Raw genomic sequence first — 27,109 nt, 5'->3', positions numbered from 1 at the left:
CAACAGCCCATTTTACAACAGTGTGTTACATGGCTGGTGTGTGGAGAGAGACTCAGATCTCATGCTGTGTCCTCTGCCTTGTGTGTTAACCTACCTTCAGACATTGGTAGATAACAATTTGACTCCATCTATGATTAAAGTGTATGCTGCAGCCATTTCATCCTGCCATGAAGGCTATGGAGAGGTTTTCGCACATTCTTTGGTGAAGATTTTTTTTTTAAAGGGAGTGAGATGACAGAAAACTGTTGTGCGCTGTCCAACACCGCAGTGGGATTTACCCCTGCTGCTGCTCTGGGGGGGTCCTCCTTTCAAGCTGATAACCCAAATCTCTCTAAAGATGTTATCCATTAAAAACGCTCCTCCTAGCCCTAATGTCGGCTTAGAGAGTGAGTGACCTGTGCATGCTGTCAGTCTGCCCTTCTTGCCTTTCTATTAGAGAAGGCGGGACTGTAGCACAGATGCAGCCAAATCCCTCATTTTGACCTTCCTAACAAACTCCATTCAGTCCAGAATTATTTCCCTAGAGAGGTTCTTCCCCTCAGAAATGAGGCAAAAGAAGTGTCTCACTGACTCTTCCCAGTGCACGCTTTATCTCAGTGTGCTTTGTTCACAGCAAACATCAGAAAGACACGGCAGGTGTTCATTAATTACACAACGCACTCACAAGGCGTGGCTCTGTCAAAACAGTGTGTCTCACTGGCTGTGTGATGCCGTCACACAAGTCAACAGTGCAGCATGAGAGGAGCCTCTGCACAGCATCCAGGCTCATTCCATGAGAGACTTATCCCCATCCACGGCCCGCCTTATTGGGATGACAATGGCACAGCAGTATCTTGGAGTTCTTTGTACCCTTTCATCGATATCTATTTACATGATGTGCCAGAGTGCTGCTTGATTCATTCAGTTTTAAATGTGCTCGATGGCAGACAATGGAGTAAATTTGCTTCTTGAAAAAAATTTGCCAAAATACCTGTAGTGATAAGAACTGCTATAGAGAATGAATCCTCCACTCTTCTCTGTCCTACCATGCGTGAGCCCCTGACAGCTTCTGGGCTTCACCAGCAGTATTTACACCAGTGGCTACATCTGTCATTAGGACTGTGGCTTCTAATTGTCTGCCATCTGGCTCTAAATACCAAACATAAAGCAAACAATGTAGTGCCATTTCATGAACGTCAGATGCTTACTGTTAGAGGCTCTCCATTAATCTCAGTAGTATTAGGTAAAAACTGACAAAATCTACAACAGGTTGTCTCTTTAGTTTAGCAACTGGGAAAAATTTTATGTTATATAAAGAAATACTCACTCGTATTCGCTGCACTTCCAAGAAGACAGCTCTTTGGAAGGACCTCTCCCACATAGCCAGGTCAGTGGCCAGCTCTACCCTGAAGGTGTGGCTCTGGCCGTGGCCGACCAGAATACTGAAGCACAGACACTCATTGTCTTGCTGCTCAGGTGAATGCTCAAGCCCCAAGTAGAGCCTTGCCTGGAGCCAGCAGTCCTCTGCCATCCACAGCTGTAACACAAAACTTGAATTATTACATGCAGACGATTCCGAACTGATATTGGCAAATAGGTTCTGCCGTCTTTTAATGTTGTAATGCTTAATTGCAGTGGGTGGGATGAAGAGTGCAGTCTGTAATTCTCAGGTTAAATGAAGAACTTTCAGTGTGTACATTTTCTCATTTGCAGAACAGGAATGTCTCCCTGTTTAGAAGGCTCCCTCAAACACTTTTCTGTCTGCATAAAATGAGAAAATAAACCCTGAGATGATCTGCAGTGATCAATTTTGAACAGCACCTTGCACTTAACATACCTTGTGGACCTTGAAAAGAACCTCATAGAGGTTATATGTCGTTTCAGCTTGTCCCCAGTCGGCAGCACTGATCTGAGAAATAAACATCAAGGAATGTGAGATGAAGAGGCAGCATATCAAAACAAGCTTTTTTCTACTTGTTAGCAGCACCTCCTTATCCAAATACTAAATGCATATGAAAGCTAGGCAGGTAGCTTATGACTGTCAGTGATCAAAATGGATTTATCCTGTTGAACTCTGCACAGGTAGAACATTTGCATCAAGAAAGTAACACTTGCACTATCCACAAAGACCAGGGTAACAGGTACAGACATGTATAGACTCACAGTAATATTGTAGTAACATTAAACCAGAGCATGACCAGGAGAGAGATACTCATTCAAAGATCCCACATCACATATGCATATAAACTACACTGTGACACTTTGACAATGTTTGTTTTGTTCAAGCTTCAACATGATTCAAAATAAAACAGAATAATTAAAATGATGCCAATGATTAGCAAAATAGTTGGCATTAATTTTCTGTTCTGTAATTTTCCATTAACTATCTGTTAATTCTGCTGATAATCAATTGTTTCAGTTCTCATAGTACAGTCATACAGTCGTCTAATCTTATAAGCTCCTCATATGTTTTACATGTAAGAATATTAATCTGTAAAGTAACTATAGTAGGAAACTAAAGCTGTCAGAGACAGTGAGTGTAGTGAAGGAAAAAGTTTCCCTCTGAATTGTGGTGGAGTAGAGTCTAAAGTGGCATGAAAAGAAAACTGTAAAGTAGGTTACTGTTACTGTTAAGTACATATATCTCAAGTTTCTAGTTAAGTAAAATGTACTTCCATTTCCACCAATGGCTATAGAGAGCTGTGTCAAACTGAAACTTCCATGTTTTGTTTTGGAAGTAAAATGATTCAAATCAATCAATGAATTATCCAAAATCACATTGACATTTGTATTATTTCAAATAATGAGTAAGACATTACAGTAACTGAACGCATTTTGACACGCCACAGTCTAATTAATAAAAGTTATGGCTGAACTCAAGATTCAGGGTCCTGGTATTATTCATGGTGGCTCACTGTCACACTGCCATGGCTTAATGGGACACGGAACCATCATTAATGCTATTAGTAACACCTGTGCTTCCCTATTATGACAATGTCTGCTGTAATAAAGACCTATAAGGCAAGTTCACAGGTGAGTCAAGTGGTTGCAGCTTGTTCTGACATGGCTGTAACACCAGCAGGACAGAGTGGATTCGAAAACTACGTTATGATGAAATAATAAATAAGCATGCTCATAGCCACTCCGGTATATCGTTACGTGAGCTTTAATGCTATCTATCTATCTATCTATCTATCTATCTATCTATCTATCTATCTATCTATCTATCTATCTATCTATCTATCTATCTATCTATCTATATTATTATTATTATTAGTAGTAGTAGTAGTATCATTATCATTAATGACTAAAGCATTTAAAGGCTGAGGAAAATCAAATCAGTTAACTCATATAACACAAAAATGGAATGAGCAACATTGCTGTAAAGAGAAAAACAATGATAATACAAAAACAGACATGTCAGAAATCAAACTGTGTGCTGGGATAAATCAAAAGCTTTTTTAAAAAGGTAAGTTTTGAGAAGTGGTTTAAAAGATTTAACTGATTCTGCAGCCTCAGATCTTCAGGCAGGGAATTTCAGAGCTGAGGGGCCCTGGCTGCAAAAGCCAGGTCACCTTTAGTTTTGAGCCGGGACTTAGGAACAGCCAGCAGAGCCCCGTCAGAGCAGCAATTCAGCAATATAGTTAGGAGCTAAACCATGAAGTGCTTACAGGTGATGAGTACAATTTTAAAAACCCATTCTAGGCCTTACTGGTAACCAGTGAATTAAAACATGCTTACAAAACTACAGTTTAACTCTGCTGAGATCACCATGGCTCAACTGTAGTTGACTGTTCTTATTTACCTGTATGAGCAGCTTTGCATGGCAACATGGCTAATGCAACTTTAGAGTCACATCTCTACAGTAAAAAAGTGGCTAGCTTTAGCTCCTGCATGATGACATGAGTGAGGTGACGACACCACACATGGAGAAGTACCTGGTTGACAGTGAGCCAAACATTATTATATCAACAATCACTATGACGTGATACCAAAACCAGTCTTTCATTTTATTTATCAGCAAAACCACAACACTGAGGTCAGACTGGAAACTTAAAATTCATCATCGTATGGGGGTCAGCAGCAAAACGTCCACCTAAAAAAAGTCCACCTTTAAATAATCAATAACATTTGAAGTGTATGTTGTATTTAGATTATTTTCAGTGTTTTACTTTGAAATCAGACAGCTCCTTTCTTTGGCACCGTATTTTCTCAACCATAACGCCTCCCTTCCAGGATATGACTATGCTAAAACTGTGCAGCATGCTACACTGAGCAGTGAGCACATTCTCACATGGTACGTACAGTAAGTGAGAGTGACAGGAAGCTGCTCGGTAGATTTTGTTTCCCAGGGTGTGTTTCATTAAGGCACACGCTCTAAAGTGATCCTGGTACGTATTCAAGTTCTCTCTACCTTGGGGATATTGGCTACTGCCATATTTCAACAAAAGCCAGCAGCCAGGTGTAGCATTTCACAACCCACCCGCTGCGTAAGGCTTTCAGTTCACGGAACCATAATTACAACGACTCCACAATACATCCATTATGCTTAGTGCAATCTGTTAAAATGATGGCTGATGACTTCTCTCACGAACATCTCATCAGCATGATTTGTTGGTCCCATTTGATTGGCTTGTATTAACTAAATCAACAGTTGTCAGTTTTGCTACAGCTCTGCATTAAGATGAAGTTTACAACAGCTCTCACCTGCTCCCTGGCTATAGTTATGTGGAAGCTAAAGGCACTAAACACAATTTTACAGTCTTGGTTAGTTTTGTGCAGAACATTGATGCATGAAGTCCCCTGAGAAAACGCAGGCATCACCCACAAGTCTGATGAAAACAGTAGTGATAGTTTTCTCTTTGCTGTGCCCTTAGCAGAATGAAAGGCAGCCCGCCCCCACACAGGCCTGTTTGATGGTATCAACAAGCTCATTTTGAGAGTCCCTGCCATGGAAACAAACAGCTGGAGTGACCGTCTTTAATCCTACACGCAGCATTGATGTAGAGAAGGAATTGCCAATATGTGCCGTTCGGGCACGCAGAGGAAGTCAGCTGTAAGCGAGTGCTGGAGACAAGCAAAGTGGAGAATACAGAGCTGAAGATGCACTGCACCGGTCCACAGCAGGCACATAATCCATGTTCACCTACGTTACACGTGGTAGCAAGAGTTCCGTAAAGCATCCCTGTTATCCTGGCAAGATGTGCACTTCATTTCCTCCAAAGGGGCTGGTGTCAGTGTCATGTCAGAGGACAGGATCCTCCAGAAGAAAGGGACTGTTGGCTGTCAAACAGCTTGCTGACCCTCTTAGCTCCATGTCACAGAGCTCATGAGGGAAGACTATGATCTTAAAGGAATAGTTTGACAATTTGGGAAATACGCTTACCTGTTTTTCTTGCAGAGCATGAAATAAGAAGTTAAACATCACTCGTGTTCATGCCGTAAATATGAAGCAACAGCAGCCGGTTAGCTTAGTTTAGCGTAGCATGCAGAATGGAAACACATTACATCTAATTTGCTTCATATGTACAAAAGCCAACGTCAATTTGTGGTTTTAAGGGCAGTTTTGTGCCAGGTTATTTCTTGGCTCAGCGCAGTAGCTTTGCCTTGTTGTTGCCATGAGGTTGCCTGGCAACCAGCGGAGACTGCAGAGACTTATTTTACCCAGCTTTGCTAAACGAAGCTATCCGTCTGCAAGTAATGGCTTCATCCTTACTGTGCAGACATTAGAGTGATATCGATCTTCTCATCTAACTCTCCACAAAAAAAATGAATAAAATATTTCACAAAATGTCTAAACATGCCCTGAAACTACCAAGTTATTCTGATTGGTTTTGCAAAGACTGCACAGGGATGGCTCTAAAGGCACATTATGGGGGTCATGAAATAAGTCTGAAATCTTTATGGATCAATCATCTTTGTTACCCTTGTCTGGTTTCATGTTTTAATACGAGCATCGAAGGAGATGCTGGAAGCGTGGAAGCTGCATCAGATCCCCTGAGATACTCCTTTCAGGGCATCCATTGTCGGTCACCATATGAGAGATCCCTCTTGATAGGCAAGGTTCTGCAATTTTACAGTTTACAGAACCTCTCAAAGAGTAACAGGATGGGAGTCGAACATGTGCCCAAACATAAAGGTTGATGTCTGTCCTCAATGTGCAGCTTTGAACAGAATCTAAAACCTGCTGTAGTCTTTAAACTTTAGAAGACAAGAAAATAAGCACACAAAACCTGCTTGGAGACCTTCAAAATACAAAATTTAAGGCACAAAAGCTTGTCAAACTGCATTAAAGGGTGACAAAAGCTCCAAAAGAAGGCAGGACAGGCCAACAGAGATCTGAACAACTCATGATGTGCACAACCCACCTTGGCACTGCAAATCGCAGCGTCCAGAGAGTAAACGTGACCAACCTGCCGAAACACTCGTCAAATGAAGTAAAAAGATGAAAGGGGCACATTTTGCCCTACGCTGTATTTTATACAACTGGGAGAACAGAGCTTATGTCATATTGTAAACTAACCCAGCAAAAAAGGCTCCATCCTTTGTTCACTGGCCCTGGCAGCCAACAGAAGCATTTTAAGATGATACTGGACCTGTGTTAAACATCATCTAATGGTCAGTGTCGGCCACTTGTGGTTCACCTCGGACCACATGTAGATGGGAAATGTTTCATAAAATATGCAATAAAGTATGAAATTCATTGCATGTATTTATTTAAATTTCAACATGTTTTTGTTTTTATTTTTCAGAATAGACTGAATTTAGGTAACACACTGTGTCTCTGAGGTCTCCTGACAAGCTAACTCTAAGAGGATTTGATTCAATGTGTCATTGGAGGTATTAAATGTCTTATTGTCCAAAACCTGCAGGCTTAGAGGCTTTTCCACCCCTGGCAAGAGTACAAATTGTGAGGTCCTCACTGAATTTTTTTTTTTGGCCAAAATTGTTCAAATGTGAAGACAATGTACTGTATGCTTCCTATCACAGGCTGTAATCTGAAAATATAAATACTGGCAAAAGCATGCAAAACACATTCAACCTATTAAGGGACATTGATTACTGTGACTGGGTACTTTGATGATGATCTGCATCTTACACCTACTATAGTGGACCACTACTGTCACCATTTTTAATATCAGCAAGGACAGAATGCATGTGCAGCCAAAAAGTGTGTTGACAATATCTTGGCTGGAATAGAAACCTGCAAACTTGAGGTCAAAATGGTGCATAATTGTCAACGTTTAATATTTAAACCTCAGACATGGCAAAAGTCACATCTTGTTTAACTCCTAACAGAGTGCATTCATGGTGACACATGCTGAAAGATGCCATTCACATCTTAGTGTTTAAGAAATGAAAATAATAATAGTGTATAGCCATTATTTCACTGTCACATAAGAGTCAAACATGATTGCAACAAATTAAAATTCATCACCAGTTACTGCGTGCCTATCTTCTCTTATTCAATTATATGAAGCGAAGCATACAGTACTTTACAGATGCTGCCAACTTGTTTCAAAAACACAAACCGTGCAGCACAGTGGGAGGCAATCACAGATCAGTGAGCAGGAGCATAAAATCATCACCCGTTCATAAACAAATTCAAAAGGCCCTGAACAAATCCTCATGCTGAGCTGAATATGCGCTACTAATTAATCATTTGCACCTATTTGAGTGGAAGTGATGTAGTCCAATGTGATATTCTTCACATTTTGGGAAAAACCCATTTCAAGAGAACCTAACATTAAGATCTGTTATATCTTTCTAAGCTTTCACAGAGGTTTGAGTGAGAAATTAAAAACTGGAGAATGATGATAAAAACTAATTACCGGGGGGTTTCTGAAGATATGAAAATAGGGTCCTCTCAGGGCCAGGAACTTGAACGCTGAAGTTTTACCAGCGGCGCCACCCTCTGGACTTTCACAAGCCCAGCCCATGTGAACAATCTGTAGAGATGTAGAGGATGACATTCATGCAATTTTACAGTGAGGAAAAAAGTAAAAGAAATAGACCCAATACTTAATCAATCAACAGATCAGAACAGTGACTTGATACACTTAACAGATACTTCACTGAACCGTACTGCTGCTATCTCAGCTGCAATGCAACAATTGACAGAGTGTTTCTTTGCTTTCCTCTCAGCAGCATGTCTGTCCTGTATGTACTGCTTCAATGCTCCACTCACTGTACATCACTTTCTGTAAGCTCTCATCTCACCTACATGAATGAAGAGGTTTTACTCACACTCATAACACAACGCAGCCCATCTGACGGATGACTTCAAAAATCCTTCCAAACGGTTTGCTGGCATGTAGGTTAATCTGGACCGAGCAGTCTCATACTCAAACATCTAATCAACATCTCTCACAAGTGTGCGGTATAAAACACTGAGCTAGATGACAGCTCCACCGAGAAGACTGATTTATTCAGTTTAATTCTCACAGTGGACAGTGCATATCGATAAACCTCACTGTAAATATGTCTTATTTGGTTAAGAGGGTAGTTTTCATCTGTTGATCCTGACCAGGTGTGCAAACCAGGGAACCAGGTCCCTGTCTGCTCTGACGAGCCTTTCCCAGCCTTACCAACAGATCTTTGATCGCTGCTTCACAGGGGTTGCCCCAGTGGTTAAGCAGCATAACATACTAAACCCCTGCATTTTTGACTCTGACCCCTCCCAGCTATTCCTGTTTGTATCTCTACCCTCTCTGGCAAATCAAGGTGTACTCATAACTGTCAGCAGAGATATGTGAGAGCTGCGCTTGCGGCAATTATGTATCTGGTTTCAAATAGATATGTTGGACTGGTATGTCAAGCAGCCAGCGCCAGAATACCTGGTCATCTGAAGAGCAGTATTTGTTGATGATCTTTATCTATGACAGAAAGAAAAAGAAAAGAATTACATGCAATTGTGAAAAGCTATTAAATGTATCATTACATACAGGTATTTTCATGCCTTACAACATTGAGATATTAAATTATTCAGATAGTCATAACACAAACACACATCTATGCACCCAGCAGTGGCTGTGTAGACTTCTCACTCATCAGTGACACACATATGATGGAGAAAAGCAGATATAGTATAACACAGTGTGCACGTAAATGTTTTTCCTTCATTTGTCAGTTCACAGTCAATAGAAAGACAAAAATATTTTGGAGATGGTCTGACTAGCAAATATTAGATTTGATTTAATACCAGGATGTCACACATAAAAATGCAAAGTGCCTCAGGCAATTCAGCCACCAGGAAGTCCTAAAACAGGTTGAAGCAGGTATCTGTGAGGCAGCAACCACCAGTGTTGAAGCTATTGATGCAGGACCACTGAAGGCCACATTGAGGCTCCACAAAAATACAAAGGTAGAGTCTTATAATTTTTATCTCTTCCAATGTGGATCAGTTGGTGATTTAAGAAAAACAGGATAAAGGCCCAAAAAAGAGGTATGACACAGCCCCCAGAGAGGAGCAAGCAAACTTATTTCAAAGGCCGTTTCAAAATGTTGGCTACCTTTCTCTGGAAGGAAACATTATTGTTCTGCCAGAGAAATGTTGCAAACCAGTGCAAAACATTTTCACATTGAACGGATGCCTGCTGTGTCAGCATATCACACTCAGCATGACGGCTGCTCTTGTCTCACCTCACCTCAGGTGCAAACTGAAAGTAAAATATTGCCTGAAATCCTCGTATTATTATGCACTAACAAGCTGCCCAATCTTTCCAGTTTTAGTCTCTCTAAAAGAACATCAAACAGCATCGAGTAAACCTCCACCATACCAGATGACAGTCATTCACATTAAAAACACATGAGGGACCCCGAGGGTGTCACAGAGTCTATTTAAAGGTTGTAGGTCATTAAAACAAAAGTTCCGCTCTCTCCCAAAGCGGGCACACAATTACATCCTGATTGGCCATTTAGCAATCACACTCCACGTCTGTAATTAGGTGATGCAGGCATGAATTAATCACACTTTTTAAAAAAGGCAGCTGTGCAAGCGACAGGCACGGGCATACAGTACGTCTGCATCCTTAAATGCATCACATCATCAGTGTGATAATCAAAGTGAAATAGGAGGAAATGAGTGAGAGAAGTGCACATGCCGAATGACTACTTAGCAGTCATTAATTAGGTATGAGAGAGCCTCTTTTTTTGTCAGTGGAGGATGAGAGGTGCCAGTGTGACTCAATGAGTGCTTGTCAGGAAGAGTCTATTAAAACCGTGTCACACTGTAGACTACGTGGCTATGAAAACTCAAAAGGGGGAAGTAAATGGAACAACTGTGGGCAAAACAGAATTATTACATATTTCAGTGTTTTCTTTACTACGATGGTGTGATCAACTTTAAAGGACAACAAGTGGAGAAGACGATCACATTCATTGGCTGTAATTGTGATTTCATAAACTAATAATCTGCTCATTTAGATTAGACTTAAAATAACCATATGAATGTTGAAGTAGAAATAAAAAAAACTGCAAAATCAGCAGCATGACAAAATGTAATGTCAGTAAACTGTATAGTTATTGGATGCCATAAAACTTCATTCCAGTTCTCACATGTTTAAAATGATCACAAATATGTGATAATCTCAGTTTTTCTGTCCACATTCATTTTCAATAAAGACTCATGGGAAGATCCCACCAAGTCTTTAATGTTTAGAGATGGACTTACATTCTCCTGTGTCAAGTCATTGATATTTGTAGATATTGCTTGGAGCCAGTCTGTGCTTTCTGCTGCAGTGCAAAATTGAAGAATATTGGTGCTGGCTCCTTCCAAGGCGAAGACTTCAAAACAGTTAGACCTGGAGGAGCGTAGAGGTCAAAATTAGACAGGAGTGGTGCAGTAGATTGAAAGCAATATTGCACAAAGTGAAGCTGGAGCTGTTCGTTACTCTTGTCAAGTTACTTTAAGCGATAAGACGTGTACTGCATTAGGAAGAGAAGAGCTTCTTTTATGAGCTGGATGGGCTTGTGACACCTAATTAGAAAAATATCTTCAAAACAGATGCTCTGGAGAGGCACTTCATGACTCCTTACATATCTGAGAATGCCAGTAATATTTGTGTGACAATATATTTCTCTTGTCACATCCTTTCTGTGGAAAGATTACAACTAGTCCCTGCAAGATAAGAGCAGAACACAGCAAACAGCTCCAATTAAGAGGAATCATGAGCAGAAGCTCTCTGTTTTAACAGTTTGGGAATGCACACGGGTATACTGGAAGTTGGAGCTCTCACTTTCAATCAAACTTTGGTCTGATAAAGAGACACTTTGGCTGGAGAAAATGCTCACTGACAGACAATCACATCACTCTCTGCCTCCACATTTCAACAATGGTACATCTAAGGTGTGCATGCTGGAGATTTGTCCCACCATCAACTGCAGGAAAAATGTAATGAATCCTAACATAGATGTACTCAGATATTACAAGTCTGTAATTCTGTAAAAAGGACATTCCCATCCTTTCCCAACAAGCCACCTGGTTCCACAATGGACACACTGTTCTTGCCCAACCCTTTCACTAAAGGAGCTGAAAGATTCACATCGCACTGGCGCAAACTTATTGTACAGCCACACATCTCACACAAAGATGTCCATTCCTCCTCTCTATACCCCCGATATGGATTGTTAAAGTACAGTAAATACTACACAGACTGCACCTATCAAGACTGAGACAATCCAAGATATTTCCCACAGTAAAAGCATCCTGTGATCAATGTGGATGGCTTGATTAGCGCACATGTTGGAAACTGCCCAGACATTGTTAATTATTGGACTAAAATATTCTCTCTGTGGGAGGTTTCACAGAAGCACCTCAAACCAGACCCAGATCTGACAGTGTTTGTGAGCGAGAGCAGTTATGATAGAGCTGTCAAATAACCAACATGATATGACATGTACTGTGACGCCGTTAGCATGAAGACTGACTTTGTTAAATTGGAAACAGAAAAACCTCACTTAACCTCGCTGGATGATGTGATGAAGCATTTACAAGAATGTCATTTTCACTGAGAGGAAAGGTGAATACGTTCTTTTTGACATGGCAACCTTTCAGAGACTATTTCAATAATGGTGACAGCTACTGTTTTGGAGTTTTTTGTATATTTGATTTGTTTTTCTCCCTTGCATTAATAAATGTAGATATGGTATTATCTGCACAATAAGATGAGTAATTTCCTTTTTTTAAAAAAAAAATAAACAGAAGTTTAAAAAAAAAGTTACAAGAATAGTTTGTCGTCTTCTGGAAGAGAGTTAGATAGGACTGATACCATTCTCATGTCTGGAAATATAAAGCTACAGGCAGCAGCAGATTAGCCTAGCTTAGCATACAGACTGGAAACAGGAGGAAACAGCTAGCCCAGATCCTTCTAAATGTAACACAATCTACTTATGAGCATGTCTAAACCTCACTAATAAACGTGTTGTATCTAGTTTTTGTACAAATTAAACCAAAGTATAAAATTAGCAGGGAGTATTTCTTGGCTGGGAGAAGTAACTTCCTGGTGTCTTCACCGGTTGCTTGGCAACTGAGCCAGACCATGATATAGTTGGACACACAGAGGTGCTGGTAGGCAGATTTTATTACCTTTGGAGCCAGGCTAGCTGCTCACCCTTGTTTCCCGTCTTTGTGCTAACCTAAGCTAAGCTAACCAGCTGCTGGCTATACTTTCATATTTAACGGGCAGATGGTAGAGTGGTATCAACATTCTTCTTTGCTCCTGAGAGGGAATGCCAAGATGTCAAACTATTCCTTTAACAGCATCACTCATTACATTAGATTTCAGGAAGCATCACTAAAAAAAATAAAGCATAGTTTAAATGTCCTTTTTAATATTTTTGATAGATGCAGTATATGTAATTTGAGCTGAAAAACTCCTTAACAACAGAGCTGAAGAAAGTTTCCTGCATAATATCCCCAAACAGAACAGGAGATGTCAAAATAAGACAACTTACAGCTGAAGCTGATAAAGCTACTCTTCTCAAACTATTTACATGAAAAAAATGTTTGTTTTTTTTCATCTGGGTCCATTTTTTTGCATTCCGTCATCGCCTTGGAGCGCCTTCAGTTAAGTGCAGTGCTTTACGAACACAATTAAATTTCTCAGTAGATGGGGTGTTGATGAGGTCATCTGAGGGTGATGGCACTCATCAGCAAAATGTGATACTTTTTGACATCTAATTTCAAGTGCATTCTCACACGGCTGACACGTTTAGCCTCAGAGATAGTTGTCGCTAAACATGGAGGCAGTTTTGGGTGACGAGTAAGCAATCTCATTCGTGTGGAGGTTTTTGCAACATTAGGGAAAAATTCTAGGGGCTAGAAGAAACATTAGAGGAGCACAAGGAGCAGGGAGATGTTGTAGAGGTACGTGAGGTGAAGGCTGATAAACACAAAAACGATAGAGGGTATCAAATGCACAGTATGAACAGTTCACCCTCGCTCACACACACAGCATTTTCTTGAGGTCAGATGTTACAAAGTCAGCATTCCTAACAAATCCTCTGGTGAGCATGACTTTCATACTGTATCTGCAATAGGCTTGTTAAAATCTTATGTTCCGCTGCCTGTGTACTGACCCAGGGGCTCTCCAGGGGTGATTTTTACTGGACTTAAATGTCGTTTTTGGATTTAATAAGAGTGCAAATTATATCTGTGGCAGTGTGCCTGACCCAGCTTTATGCTGTGATTTGTAGGACTATAAGCATCATATAAATGTTCAGAATTGCTTTTCAAATGCTTTGTCTTGCAAAACCAGCGAAACATCTGTACCTCTCTTTATTGCAGAGATGAAGTGAGTGACTGATGAAATGACATAAGACGCAGAACCTACAGTATATCAGTTAGATCCCTTTCAATTAATGCAAAGCCTCTGAGAGCGTGCGGGAATTGGGGAAATGAAAGATGGGATGAAAGTGCAATGAATGAAGAGCTCCAAAAGCAGAGATTAATCAAAGCAACAAACAGCTGGGGAATCCTTGTCAGGACAACACGACCCTAACAGAAGGAGCTGCTAAAGCCCTTCCACTTTCAGTGAGCAGGACTGAAATCCTTACTGAGAGATGGCATCCAGGGAGAGTGTGCTCCTCTCATACATCTGCATCATTCCCGTTCTTCTGACGCCATGTGCTCGCTCACGGTGGGAATTGCTGTGTGTCTATAAACGATGTCATAAAGAGTACTGTCTAGACCTGCTCTATGTGAAAAAAAAAAATGCTATTATTTGGTGCTATACAAATAAAATTGACTTGAGCAGAGTAAACTATTGTGTCTTGCCTGCTGACGAGTAATAAAGAAATCCATTGAGACACACCAGAGACATATCACCTTGTCATACAGAATGATATATGAAGGATATATGGGGAAAGGGTGTTTCTGAGGGGAATCCAGCTGTTAGTTATTCTGTGAATGGCAATGAGAGGGAAAATGTGCCATGTCTACTGATTTGTGAGGCGGGGAAAGAGGCGGGCTTTGGGGCATTTTGTTTTTTGCATAATTAATCATGGGAATGTGTTCGCACTTAATTGCCAACCAAGAAATGCTTCGATGCAAGTTCAACTCTGAATCCATGACACTGATCAAACCAGGAACACACAGCTGAAATAAAAACATGGGACCAGATCATCAAGTCTAATTATTATCTATATTAATTATGCAATTTCTATGAAACTATAGCTAATACTGAATGCAAACGACTGCTTGCTTTTAGATAAGAAACCAACCAATAACGCACAGCGGGGTAAGAAAAACCCTATTAATTTGCACATTTCCTTCCCTTTCAAATGTATCCCTTTTGACAGCTTAAATAAAAGGCTGAGAATACCTCACTGACAGACTATGGAGCTGGTCTGACACCTCAGACTTGCCAGGAAAATCTGTACAAAGTGAGGAATCAAGGCCTGCTCTTTGCTTTTTCACTGTCAGCTATCCATGTGGCCTTGTTTTCAGACTCCTTTTCTAAACATGAACACAAGAACAACTCCCAAATTCCCCTCATGTAGTGGATCTAAACCGGGTAATTGAATGAAAGACTGAGATAAACTATTTGTCATCCCAACATAGAGCATAATAAGCAAGGATCACTGGAACACTATGTAACCTTCTACACAATAACAACATGTTCTGCAGAGTGGGCATCAACTTTAGATGAGAACATAACTTAACTTTCCCATCAACACTAATAGTAGCACCTCGTGCTTTACCCTGGAACTGCAGAATTACACAGCTTGAAGCTTGAAGGTACTTTAAGAAACCTGTTCCAGGTTCCTGCAAATGTGCATGGCTCCAACTTTCTAACACAAGCTTTACCAAAATCAGAAAAGCTTTACAGACAAAACTGGCTGGAGCAACTTTAACCAAGCGTTGAATGGTCACAACACAAAATGACACTCGCTTGTCCATGCCAAACAGGTGACCCTTGGTGATGTAGTGACTATTGGTGATGCAGATCTTTGCTAATCTCAAACTCTGCCCAGCGGGGCCAGCACTAGTCACAAGAGTCCCAGAGCTTCAATTTTCTTACTACTGTTCTGTTTAATTCTTTCATTTTGTTCACCATTGCACAATGGTCTTGTTATTGGTCAGTAAGCAAATTTGTTAGTTAATCAGCTTGTTGCTAATGAGACGATAAGCTTGGAGAATGTGTTCTTAATATATTCATGGATTCATTCATAACTCTCACTGTCTCTTATTTCCTGTCTGTGAACCACTGTCCTGTTGTGGAACAGTTTTTAATCCCACAGAGGAGGTTAAATAAAACTGAATGGTGCAACACTGTTAATAAGCTACAATAGCTTCCATTGTTTCAGTCTCCGCAAATGTCAGCATTGTCAAGATATCGTGCTACTGATCTACAGCGCAAGATTGGTTGTCACCAAGGTTGACCTCGACACTTTTGTGGAGATTAATTTTACCTCCTCCTGATTGTGGGGGATTCCATTGGAATTAATTAATTCCTTCAAACAGATCTGCCAAATGTGAGATATCAAAACCTCACTTTATTGTTTCCATACTTCATCCTTAGCTTAAACTGTCACAAAACAAATCTAAAAGATGGGTGTGAGATGAGGTGTGAGCAAAAGATTTGAGTTGGTGAATGAAAAGCATAAGATTCTCATTTTTACTGGTTTTTAGAAACCAATTAGAGAGAAAAACAACCAAATTAAATGCAAAGGATGAAATAAATCTAATCTCTACTATTAATTTAGAAAATATATGAACTAAATAACAGTTCCTTTGCCATTTTGCTGAGAAATATTATACAAATTAGATCTGTGATTAAAAAGGTACGAGGGAGCACGACTTCAGGCTTGTCAACAGATCTACAGTACTGTTTGTACAGCACAGGTTTATTTCCACATCTTGCCATGAAAGGCTGATGGTGGTACTCACCTCTTCTGCCATCAGAAGATACTGATAATGGTATTACAAACTGACAGGGACTTTCAAAATCTCCTACACATTCCATGATTTCACAAAAGCATGCTTCATTTGGGGCGCCAACTATGAATCACTCGTGCCTGGCCGGGTTAGGGTTTGGATTATGCACATTTATTGCATTTTGTTTGCCAGCACCCTCTCCCCTAATCCCACTGCTGTCATCTCTCATTTGTCATCTAAACAAATCATCTATGATCTGGCAAATGTAAAAGGAAACAGAATTTTCTGTGTTTAAGGTATAAAAGCCACAATGGCTCTGTTCTAATAAAGTCGTTTTTCATGACTGTTTTTTGCATTTGTCAATGATAGCACAACACATTTCTTTTGGCTACAAATCAGAACAGTACTAGAAAGGATTATCATGAACTATCTAATCAAACATCTTGTCAAACACTATCTGCTGTTTACACCTGTTATCATCCACACTGATCTGATTTATGTTTGTGTATTCGGATATACCCACGTCAGCCATGTTTTGTAGAGTAAACTCTGATATTGATGTGCTCCTCTTTGCCTCAAGGGCTCTTTATTGACTGAACTCTGCTATTCCCAATTCAGCACTGGGTTATTTGATTTAGTGGGACTTAGCTCCAAATCTCATCAATACATTTGTTCAATATTTCACTCAGCATTAAGCAGTCATTAAACTGCTGATTGAACTTAACATCTCACAAAATTTCAATTACTTGTTACTTTATCCAAATACAGCCTGTAATTGAGAAAAAAGCAGAGAATACAAGAATAAATACAGCCTTGAGTTGCTTACTGAGGTATGTGAGCACTCTTCAGACGGTGATGTGGACTGTGCTAGAGCTAGAGCACAGATTAATAGCAGCTGTTTCACTGTGGGCTGATTTGGTGTATGTTACCTTATGGATAACCTTTTAATTCATAAAGTTTTTTAATGATTATTTTACAATATGAAAGATTGTTATGGATCTACAGTAAGTACTGTTGTATTACAGTGAGAGAATCTGCGATTGTGCCATCCTTTTTATTGCAAATTTATATGTTAATTTAGACCACAAACCTCCATTTCCATCTTGTTGGATGATGATGGATGATAAAGATGATGGAGAGTGATGGTGGAGGATGGATGATGACTGTGAATAATGGTGGATGATGATGATGATGATGATGAATAATGATATGGCTGATGATGATGGAGAATTATAATGTAGGATGGATGATGATGGTGGATGGTGATGATGGATGATGAAGGTGGTAGATAATGGTCAATGATCAAGGAGAATGGATAATGATGGCGGATGATGATGATAAATATAATTATTATAATAATTTTTACCACTGTCAGTGAGCAAACACTTGCCCTCTTGCTGGGTTCTCTTGTATTCTAACGACTAAGTACTAACGTACGCCAATCCTCCTCCTCCCAGTGAAGTACCACTGAAGTAGAGCTGCTGACTGACCTTAACCTCTATGACCAGGAGGAGTATGGTATCTTTCCTGATCTTAGGCAGCTGCCTCGGGCTTAACACTGGACAACACCCATGCGGTGCCTAGTAAACAAGTTTAATAAACAGCCTTAATTAACTCAGCAGTGCAAAGTTCCATTATTTATTTATCTTAATATACCTGCAATTCTACAATTATGCACACAACCTGAAGAGAAAGACTACTCTGTTCAGCAGAAGTGCAAAAAAGGATAAGGAAAAACTGATGGAGGTTGATAATTTCAAATAAAAAAAAAAATTAAAAGAGGTAAATTTACATATTCAATTAAGCTCCCTGTTTGCATTCATAGGGACACACACCACAAGCACATGATACCAAACTTTGACTATTAGTATATTTTAAAAGCAAAGATAAACTGTCAAAGTTTTGATTTAGGCCAGAAATCTGACTAAACTTGCTAGTTATGTAAAGGTGTTTACCATCTCCTCTTGTCAGACTTTGATAACAACAATTACATAATTAATATCTGTCATTAGTGTACTACACTTAAATAGGGGTTATGTGCCATTACTCCTATTACCTCCTACTATAACAAAGCAGATGACTATGGGAAAATTGCAGAAAGCAAACAAAGATACAAAAATCATAATGCATTTAGAAATCACAAGGCTGCAAAATTGTTGTTAGTGTGGGAAAAATAAATGCTTTTGTAATTGAATGACATTCAGCCTTGTATACAAACACTGTTCCCTACATTACCTGCCAAATGCTACTATAACGTTTCGTGATTTCTGTAAGATGAAAAACCTTATTGGGTTTTCCTTTTTTGTCCCAGTTTGAAAATAAAACATGCTGAAAAACCATCCACAGAAAAAACAACCGTGACACGACTGCACACATGAAAATCAATATAAAAAGGACAGCCACAATAATCAAATGCATTTACAAGTTCGACCAGTGTTCTCACAGTCACACCTCCTAAGCCAGAGCCTCACAGCTGCAGTGACCTTTTAAGCCGTTTATGCCTGTGCATAGATATTGGCATTAACATCCTACCACCTAAATGAAAAGTGCTGGCTGAGGCAACAACTGTGCTCAGTGAATTGTGCATCTCAGAGGTGAATTATATCATGCTGGATTACCCTTACCTTAATTTATCTGTGCCAGCTTTGTATCTGGAGACTCTGGCCATCAACAAGGGCAGGCAGACGGCATCCAGCCAGCGCTTCTCATACTTTGGTTCATTAGCTGAGGGCGAAGGGGGTGATGGAGCCTGCGTGGAATACATGAACAATGTGATGAGCTTCCTGCTGGCCTAGTCCTTTTGATCAATGACAATGTGGTCTGGATGCAACACTTGCACCATCTACATGAACAAATAATTCCTGTTTTTTCACCCAGGCTTATCAGCTGTACAGCACATAAACATCAAAATTAAGTCCTTTGACACAGAGAAAATCTCTAAGGAAGGCGCAGGTACCTTCAACAACTACTGCCTAATTAAAGTCTGGACATGCTGCTGTATACGCTCAAAAGCTCTCACCGTCTTTTCACTGCAGGCTTGTCTCACCTAAGCTCATTCAATTGCTTTCCATTTCCATTCCAGTACATTAAAACAGCAGCACTTGCAGTTTTTCTGTGTGTCAACAATCCAGATTCCAAAAAAGTTGGGACCCTTACTTTATTTATTTGGTGTTTTACATAACACAATCCATCATCTGTTATTGGCACAGACGGCAAACTGTTCAGTGGCTTCAATATAGAAACTGATCTCTAGCTACTGTAAAGAGGTTAAATCAGTCATCATATTTTTTTTGTGCTAAGACAGTTACAAGATTAATCAATTAGTTGGTTGACAGAAAGTAATTCAACAGTTCTGATATTTGCAATGTATTGACAACAGTACTGCATTTGCTCTTCCATCTTGCATTATAAAATGCACATTTTCATTTTGCTGCTGGAAATGTTAAATCTGCATTTTAAGCTGAACGGACACATCTACAGGCAAAAATTAGTACGCTATATTTCCACACTTCACACACAAACACACAAGTGGGTGCAGAGAAAATGGACCCAAAGTGGATAAAAACAGCCCGACAGAAAAATGCCTCTCAACATTCATTAATGACAGAATTAAACTAATTTTGATACAATCTCACCTGGAAGTGTTGTGGTGTTATGAAGCCATGTAGGGAAAAACACACTCTGTTTAAATTGATGGATTACAAATCATCTCGGCAGCAATTCGTGTATGAACTCTTTTTAATGGGTTTTTGAAAACGGTGAGCCTGCAGTATGAGCTACTGACTGTAGCAAGTACTCTGGTGCATTTAGGCTTTTCGTAGGCAGTAATGAGCATTATAAATAAGCTAAAATTGCAGCTTAAAGATGTCTGGCTTATAGCAATAATAAAGGTGTTAATGTGGCATGGAAACAGCTTTGTTTTTGAAAGCTGTGCCCTGGGGTATGGGTTCATCCTGATGGTGGCAATACATATGACAGCAGGCAGGACATCAAATTACTTTAGAATGCACTTTACAACAATTCACTATCAGTATAATGGTCAACACTTCTTCCCCACATTAGCAGTCTACAGCTCAGAATAGGCAGGAGTGGAGAAAATTAATAACAATCTCTGTGCTTGTAAACACTGTCTCACATTCAAACTTTTTGTGCTGAAGTTTTCTTTGTGACAATGGCTTGAAGGCTTTCTAGAACTGAAATAAAACAGATAAAATGAGGGATGATTGCTGCATAACAGTGAGGACATCCTTTCCAAATAATAAAGGCAAGGCAGAATAAAGGCAAGGCAAATGTGTTTCTGTCCCACCTTTCCAAAACAAGGCAATTCAATGTGCTTTTCATCACACATAAGCTGCATTAAGGCCATAACTATAAAGATAAAAAAAAAAAAAAAGACGATATTTCCCCCTCCCTTTTACAAAACATATCCATACGCAGGAACACAAAAACCATTTCAAACACTTAAACAAGCATGCTGGACTAGAAGATGCCAATAAACTCGACATCAATGATACATCAACAACCAAAAGAGAACATTCTGAGTATGTGTAGTGAGCTTATTTTCCTTTGGCTTTAGAAACCTAAAAACAGACAAAAGTAGCATTTTTTTTAGTCAACTGTCATCATTAAACAGCTTTCTGGCATGTGACCTTGCCAACCCAATGTACACTAATCAGTAGTCCACCACTGTTGTTGTTTTAGACTCATGCATATACACCGAAACCAGAGATTTGAAAAATCTGCACCATAGAAGTCATTAAAAAAAAATCTCATGCTGTTTGTGTCTGAATGAGAGGCTCAATCACAGAAGAAAATGTTCTTTTGCAAGATATCCTGATATGTAGAGACAAGATGTAAATTAAAACCAAGGCAATATGAAAAGATGCAAAAATAGGATCTTAATTGAACAAAGTACAATACAAGATTAAAATGGGTTAAAATGGCACTAAGCAGCAAAATTTAAATTATATTGCAGCTATAGTGTTGTAGAAGATATGAATACATAATTAAATTTAAGTTAATAAAATGCAGGGAAGAAGAGAAAAGTCTTGAGCCCAGATTTTGCCACAGTTTTGTTCCAGATATGTGATGCGTAAAAACTGCAGAAACAGTAGAAGTATTTGGGTGGTTTACTTGAGTTAAAGTAGGTATAAAAAAGTGTTAAATACTGTCACAAGTAAACCTAAACAGAACTTAAAGGCATAAGAACAGGCCTCCCCTCAAAGGACACTCCAAACCAGAGTAACCGACTGACTGCTGCTCACTGGAGCGGTGTGATCCACACTCCTGGACTTACTGAGGACTCTAGCAAACAGCACTGTTCTGACACACTGGACAACATTAAGGACGTGAGGGAATACACAGAGTAGTAAGACTGCAGATGTAGGAAGGATCCAGTCCATTTAAAGCCTTGTAAGTCAGAAGAAGTGCTTTAAAATCAACCATTGTTTGTATGAAAAAATATCTAAGACAGGCGTTTATGACCAAACATGTTCAGTCTTGTAAGGAATATAGCAGCTGTTGTACGGTCACCATAGTAATGGTAATTTATCTGGTGTTTTGAAGATGTGACAAAGTGACAGAATGTACACACAGAGCTAAAGTGATTCAAGTACTGATCCCTATGGAACACCATGTTTAACCTTAGAGCAGTACAGATACTACATACAGTACAGATACAGTAATATTGTATACAATCTTGGTGTTCTGTTACTCAGATATGAGCTGAGATATAAGAAGGCAACACTCAAATCTAGCAATAGCAGGACAGACGTAAGATCAGAATCCATGGCGGACAGTTAATAAATCGTTTGCTACCCCGGTCAGGGCAGCAGAGCGCTTGGATCTGAACCCAGACTGAAGTTCATTGAGAGGGCTGTTATTAGACAGATGGGCTGAGTCGGCTAACAACCACCTTTTCTAACAGTTTTAACACGAAGATGAGATTTTAAATCAGTCTGTAATTGCTTACAGTTTGGGTATAGAGGTTAGGTCTCTTCTGTGAAGGAATAACCACAGCTGTTTTAAAAGCAGTGGATACCATACTAGAACTGAGAGATTTATTGATGATGCTGAGAAGGCAGCTTCCCAGCAGACTGAACAGTTCTTTTGTGAGGTTGCCTGGAATGGTGTCCAGAGCACATGTGGTTAGTGTAGAACTTGTAAGAACTTTAGAAAACCTGCAAGCATATTAATACTCAAGCAACAATTAATTCTATTTTTATTACTGTTGGAATCAAGGCAGAACTGTTGCTTCACCGCACAAAACACCAGATTGTGACATGTTTCAGATGCCTCTAAAAAGGTTCAAGGTTTAAAGGAGGCCCCTCTGAGACTGATGGCAGTGCATCAAATAGCATTCATTCTAAAAGGTCCTGAAGCACAATATGTTGACAAAAGCTTTGATAGCTGGAAGAGCATCACATTTAAATGCTAATCACACCATACTTAATGAAGAACAGATGCATTACACATTATCAAATGAGTTACAAGCTTAGGGATTAAATGAGTGAAGCATTAGCAACATCAAACAGTGTATCATTCCTGCAGCTAAAGATTATCTGCCAGCACAAAATACTGAAACTCCTCCCAACAATGCCAAACAATCTGATGCAGACCCTGTATCATTAAACACACAGTACAGGTAGGTGTGCATTCATCACAAAAGAACCAAATCACCTGCCTTCCCCTGAGTTCAATATGACTGAACATATTACCAGAGTATTAAAATAGCCTCTGGGTGGAATGCCATCAAGAGTGAACAGCAGAGAAAAAGTGCCTACCTTTGCACATCATTGCTGAACTACCAACATGTCGCATGCAGAACTCCTGTCAGCTCCTCACCAGTAATTACGACACTTCTAAAGAAATGATCATCCTTTGCTCCATTTATGTGAACCCAGAACAAAATGTTTTAGTTAACTCTTGAGTGGAGCTCTGCAGAGAGGCGGTGCGGCGGCAGGAAATAGAGTACTATCGGGCTGTCAGAGTGGATTACACTGACAAAGCTGCCTCTACTGAGGAAATAGTAACTAAAGCCACAGTGTTGCTCTTCACATCTGTCAAACACTCGTTCATGGATAGTGATACTTCAGAGGTGACTTGAACCAAGCATAATTATTTCAAAGCAAAGGAATGAGGGAGGTAAATGGCCTAGGAAGCAATGAAAAGGAAATCTTTGACAGTGATTTCAATGTCTGCCTAGTGCAGACAAAGCTTAGTGAATTCTAATCACTTTCAGTGGCAGAAGGCACTTGAGTTTTGTGAGTGCTTGGAGCTAAAAAATGCCATGCAAAAACATGATTGCACTTTTGTTCCAACAACCAAGACATGTTGCGTTCAGTTCACGTTCAGTAAGATACAATCACAGTGGAAATCTGAAGATTCAACAAGTGTGAGCGTCTTCAGCCATGCTAGCAGTTCTTAGGCAGAGCAGCACTTTGAGGTAAAAGCTAACATCAGCATGGTCACATTTTTACACTGACAACGCTAAAATACTGATGTTTTTGAACAGGTATGATGTTCACCAAGGTCACATTATAGTTCAGCACATCAGCTAATGTTTGCTAATTGGCGCCAAATACAAAATGCAACCGAGGCTGAAGACAATTAGTTTAGAATAATATTTGTGATATTGAACAAAACTTGATGATGGGGCTGGATGAAAAGTTAAGGGACTGCCAAAGTCAATTAATTATCAAAGTCATTCATGCTGAGGCAGGCATGATTGTGTGCACAAAATTACAAGACAAGGTGACACTACTGTCTATCGTTCTCTTCAGGGGGGAATGAAAGCAAACAAGAGGTCCTTCAAAGAGACAGTAATGACAGACTACATGTCATATGAGTTTGTGCCACAATCAATTATGGATTTTATGGATTTAATACCCATTTTAGCTCCATTGAGATAAATTATGAGATTATTACACTGTTATTTTACTAGTTCAGCTGCGTCCACCATCTGCCTTTGTCGAAAATTGTATTGCTTTTGTTTCAATTGCAGAGAGACATAATCATACTAGTCAAGAAGACAGACTCCAATCATCCTTGCAGTGCAGTGCTGATAAAGTGGCAACTCTATGGAGAAAGGATCAGATCCAATGAGAAAAATGGCAAATCAAGTCGTCAAATATGGCGACCCACGACGATAAGAAGAATTTTAATTGAAGATTGAGGATTCTTTTAGACTTTTAGAGCTGACGTGTGGCAGCATTTTGGTTTATAATAATATCTCTTAATATTAGAAATAAGATAAATGTGCCATGGTGGCAGGTGACCTGAAAGTTTTACCGACTGCAGTCCACATTTACCGTGATTGTCGCAGATGTCAGCTGCTATTTTCTTTCGCTGCCACCACAACAACAACCTATTACAGGACTCTGGAAGAAGCATTTAGAGCCCCACTTCCATATAACCTTCTGAGAGCTGAAGAAATAACGAGATGTTTCAGTAAATGCTTAGCCAAAGAGTTTAGGCCATTCTCTGTGGTCACCAACAATGGATTTCAGAGGTTAGTAAACATACTGGAACCAAAGCATACCATTTCCTCACAGCCATGGCCAAGCTGTCTCCTTGGTGGAGGGAGGTGTGCAGGTGCGTCCTTTGCCTGCCACATCTGTGCTGGCCAGCAAATATAATGTGAAACCTGTCAGTCCACACACTGATCATGGATGTGGTTGCACGACAGGACAGCTCACTCGACATGCTTGAGCGTTGCCTGGAGCAACAACAAGCAGTCGCTGCAGCGCTACTGAGTGATGAAGTCAGGCGTAACGCAGGAGACACAGACACTCCGGACCCAGCCCCCAGCACAGAGGTAGAGGACATGGGAAGGCTTCTTACATCACTGAAGAAGCAACCACCATGTTGGGCGATGAGTCTCAACCTCCAGTCTGTGCCCATCAAGAACATGATAGAACAGAGCCAGGCACAATGCAAACACAACTCCATCACCATTACAAATTGAAGGGAGCCATACTAAAGGACTTGATAGACTGATACCACGGGGAGCGAAACAACCTTCTGCTAGAATGCACAGTGTTGGACCCTCAGTTCCACAGCTTGCACCAGCTAAACATAAGAGGGAGGAAGTTTTCAGTAGATGCAGAACCAGGCATTTATTTAAATATTTTGTGCGTGTGTGCATGTAACCTGTTCCTGTAACTTTTAAGTTGTGTGTATGAGAGAGAGAGAGAGATAGAATGAATGTGTGCAGGGCTTGTCTCATTTGCTCTGCTGCTTTTGTGAAAAGAATCAAGGTGAGACCTTTAGGAAGTTATTTCTAGCTCTGCTTGTTCAACAGAAACCTCATGAAACAGAAGGAAGAAGCAGCAACAGGCAGGACACCCTGAGCCTGGAGATGGTCTGACCCACACACACACACACACACACACACACACACACACACACACACACACACACACACACACACACACACACACACACACACACACACACACACACACCACGTGGAGCTGAGGAGGAACAACCTCCTCCTTCCAAAACACCAGCAGTGGAAGATCTCCCCGGGGACCCTTCACTGAAAGAGGTGGACAGTGCACGGCCCAACAGTGAGATCGAGGCTGAAATTGACTTGTACAGCAAAGGGACCTATTTTACTCTCTGACTGTCCTCTCAAGTGATGGAGAGACGATGCAAGGTTTCACCCACGGCTGTCACCCAAGGCCAAAGCATCTCTGTGTCCCAGCAACCTCAGTGTTGAGCGAGAGTTTTCTACCGCAGGGGACACTGTACTTACAATTGTACATACACAGTTAAATCATTCATTGCCAAGAGCGATTCATGTCAATTGTTTGCACATGCTTAGGTCGTGGCTGGCTACTGTGGCAGAAGCACTTCAACATAAAAGGAAAAACCACATTCTACATTAATTAAAATGCTGTGCACATCAGATTTATCATTTCATAAAGAACATTTTTAAATATTGTGATGAATATTGTAACATGGCCTTTTTATTGCGGTATTACTGTACCGCGGGTTGTTGGCATCATCATATCTTTGATAGAGTTGGGGTTTTCATATCTATCAATGTTGCACTGCAACACCAAGACATACTGCAGCCGACCTTCAGTGATTCAGAAAAGAGGAGCACTGGGGAGAGAGGCTGAGACAACGATGAAAGATAGTTTCTACAAGTATGAAATCACATGCAGTGAACCTATTACTATGCTAGGTACTATAAGTACTGTATTTTACTCACTGTTTAATTGGCTGAGATATTGTGCTTCACTTTGTATACAGGATTTGATCTGTAAGCATAGTTTCATAAATATTCAAAGGCACATTTAATCATCTTGTTACTGTAGTAAACATTATGTAAATTGAAATGGTTCTTACTGTCACCGAACGTTTGGAAATGACTTTGCTAATTTAATTTTGTTGCTAAAGCAAAAGCTTTCTTGAACTTTATTCACATGATGAGTAATAAATTGTCCAAATGTTGCAGAAAGAAAAAGGCCTGGTAGTGGCATACAACATGAATTAGTGTTGATTCAGGGTCGGTTATTGAAATTGAAACACTGAACATAACGAGCTCTTTCAATTTTTCTTTCAGTGTCAGGCATCAAACAATGATTCAATAATTTAGCGTGACACAATTTAATCTGATTATTTTGATATCTGGGGAGCCTCCATCCTCTGAAGACCATGACAATCTGGACAAAATCTCATGTAAAATCCGACCAATAGCGGTTTAGATATTTCAGTCTGGACCAAGACGCTACCGTCCCAAAA

General features: G+C 40.0%; 1 protein-coding gene across 1 annotated transcript in view; it reads right to left on the bottom strand.

Moving 5' to 3' along the window:
• sntg2 (syntrophin, gamma 2) overlaps positions 1-27,109 on the bottom strand; it is a 76,615-nt gene that overhangs the window by 14,354 nt on the left and 35,152 nt on the right. Inside the window, exons 9-14 of the mRNA XM_070979139.1 lie at positions 18,982-19,106; positions 10,652-10,781; positions 8,817-8,855; positions 7,812-7,928; positions 1,817-1,888; positions 1,307-1,516 (exon numbers count right to left, since the gene is read on the bottom strand). Coding sequence (XP_070835240.1) covers positions 1,307-1,516; positions 1,817-1,888; positions 7,812-7,928; positions 8,817-8,855; positions 10,652-10,781; positions 18,982-19,106 — 693 coding nt within the window. The remainder of the gene's footprint in view (positions 1-1,306; positions 1,517-1,816; positions 1,889-7,811; positions 7,929-8,816; positions 8,856-10,651; positions 10,782-18,981; positions 19,107-27,109) is intronic.

The sequence above is a fragment of the Chaetodon trifascialis genome, chromosome 14 (assembly GCF_039877785.1).
Source record: "Chaetodon trifascialis isolate fChaTrf1 chromosome 14, fChaTrf1.hap1, whole genome shotgun sequence".
Lineage (NCBI taxonomy): Eukaryota > Metazoa > Chordata > Actinopteri > Chaetodontiformes > Chaetodontidae > Chaetodon > Chaetodon trifascialis.
Note: the sequence above shows the minus strand (reverse complement) of the source record. Positions and strands in the feature narration are given on the sequence as shown.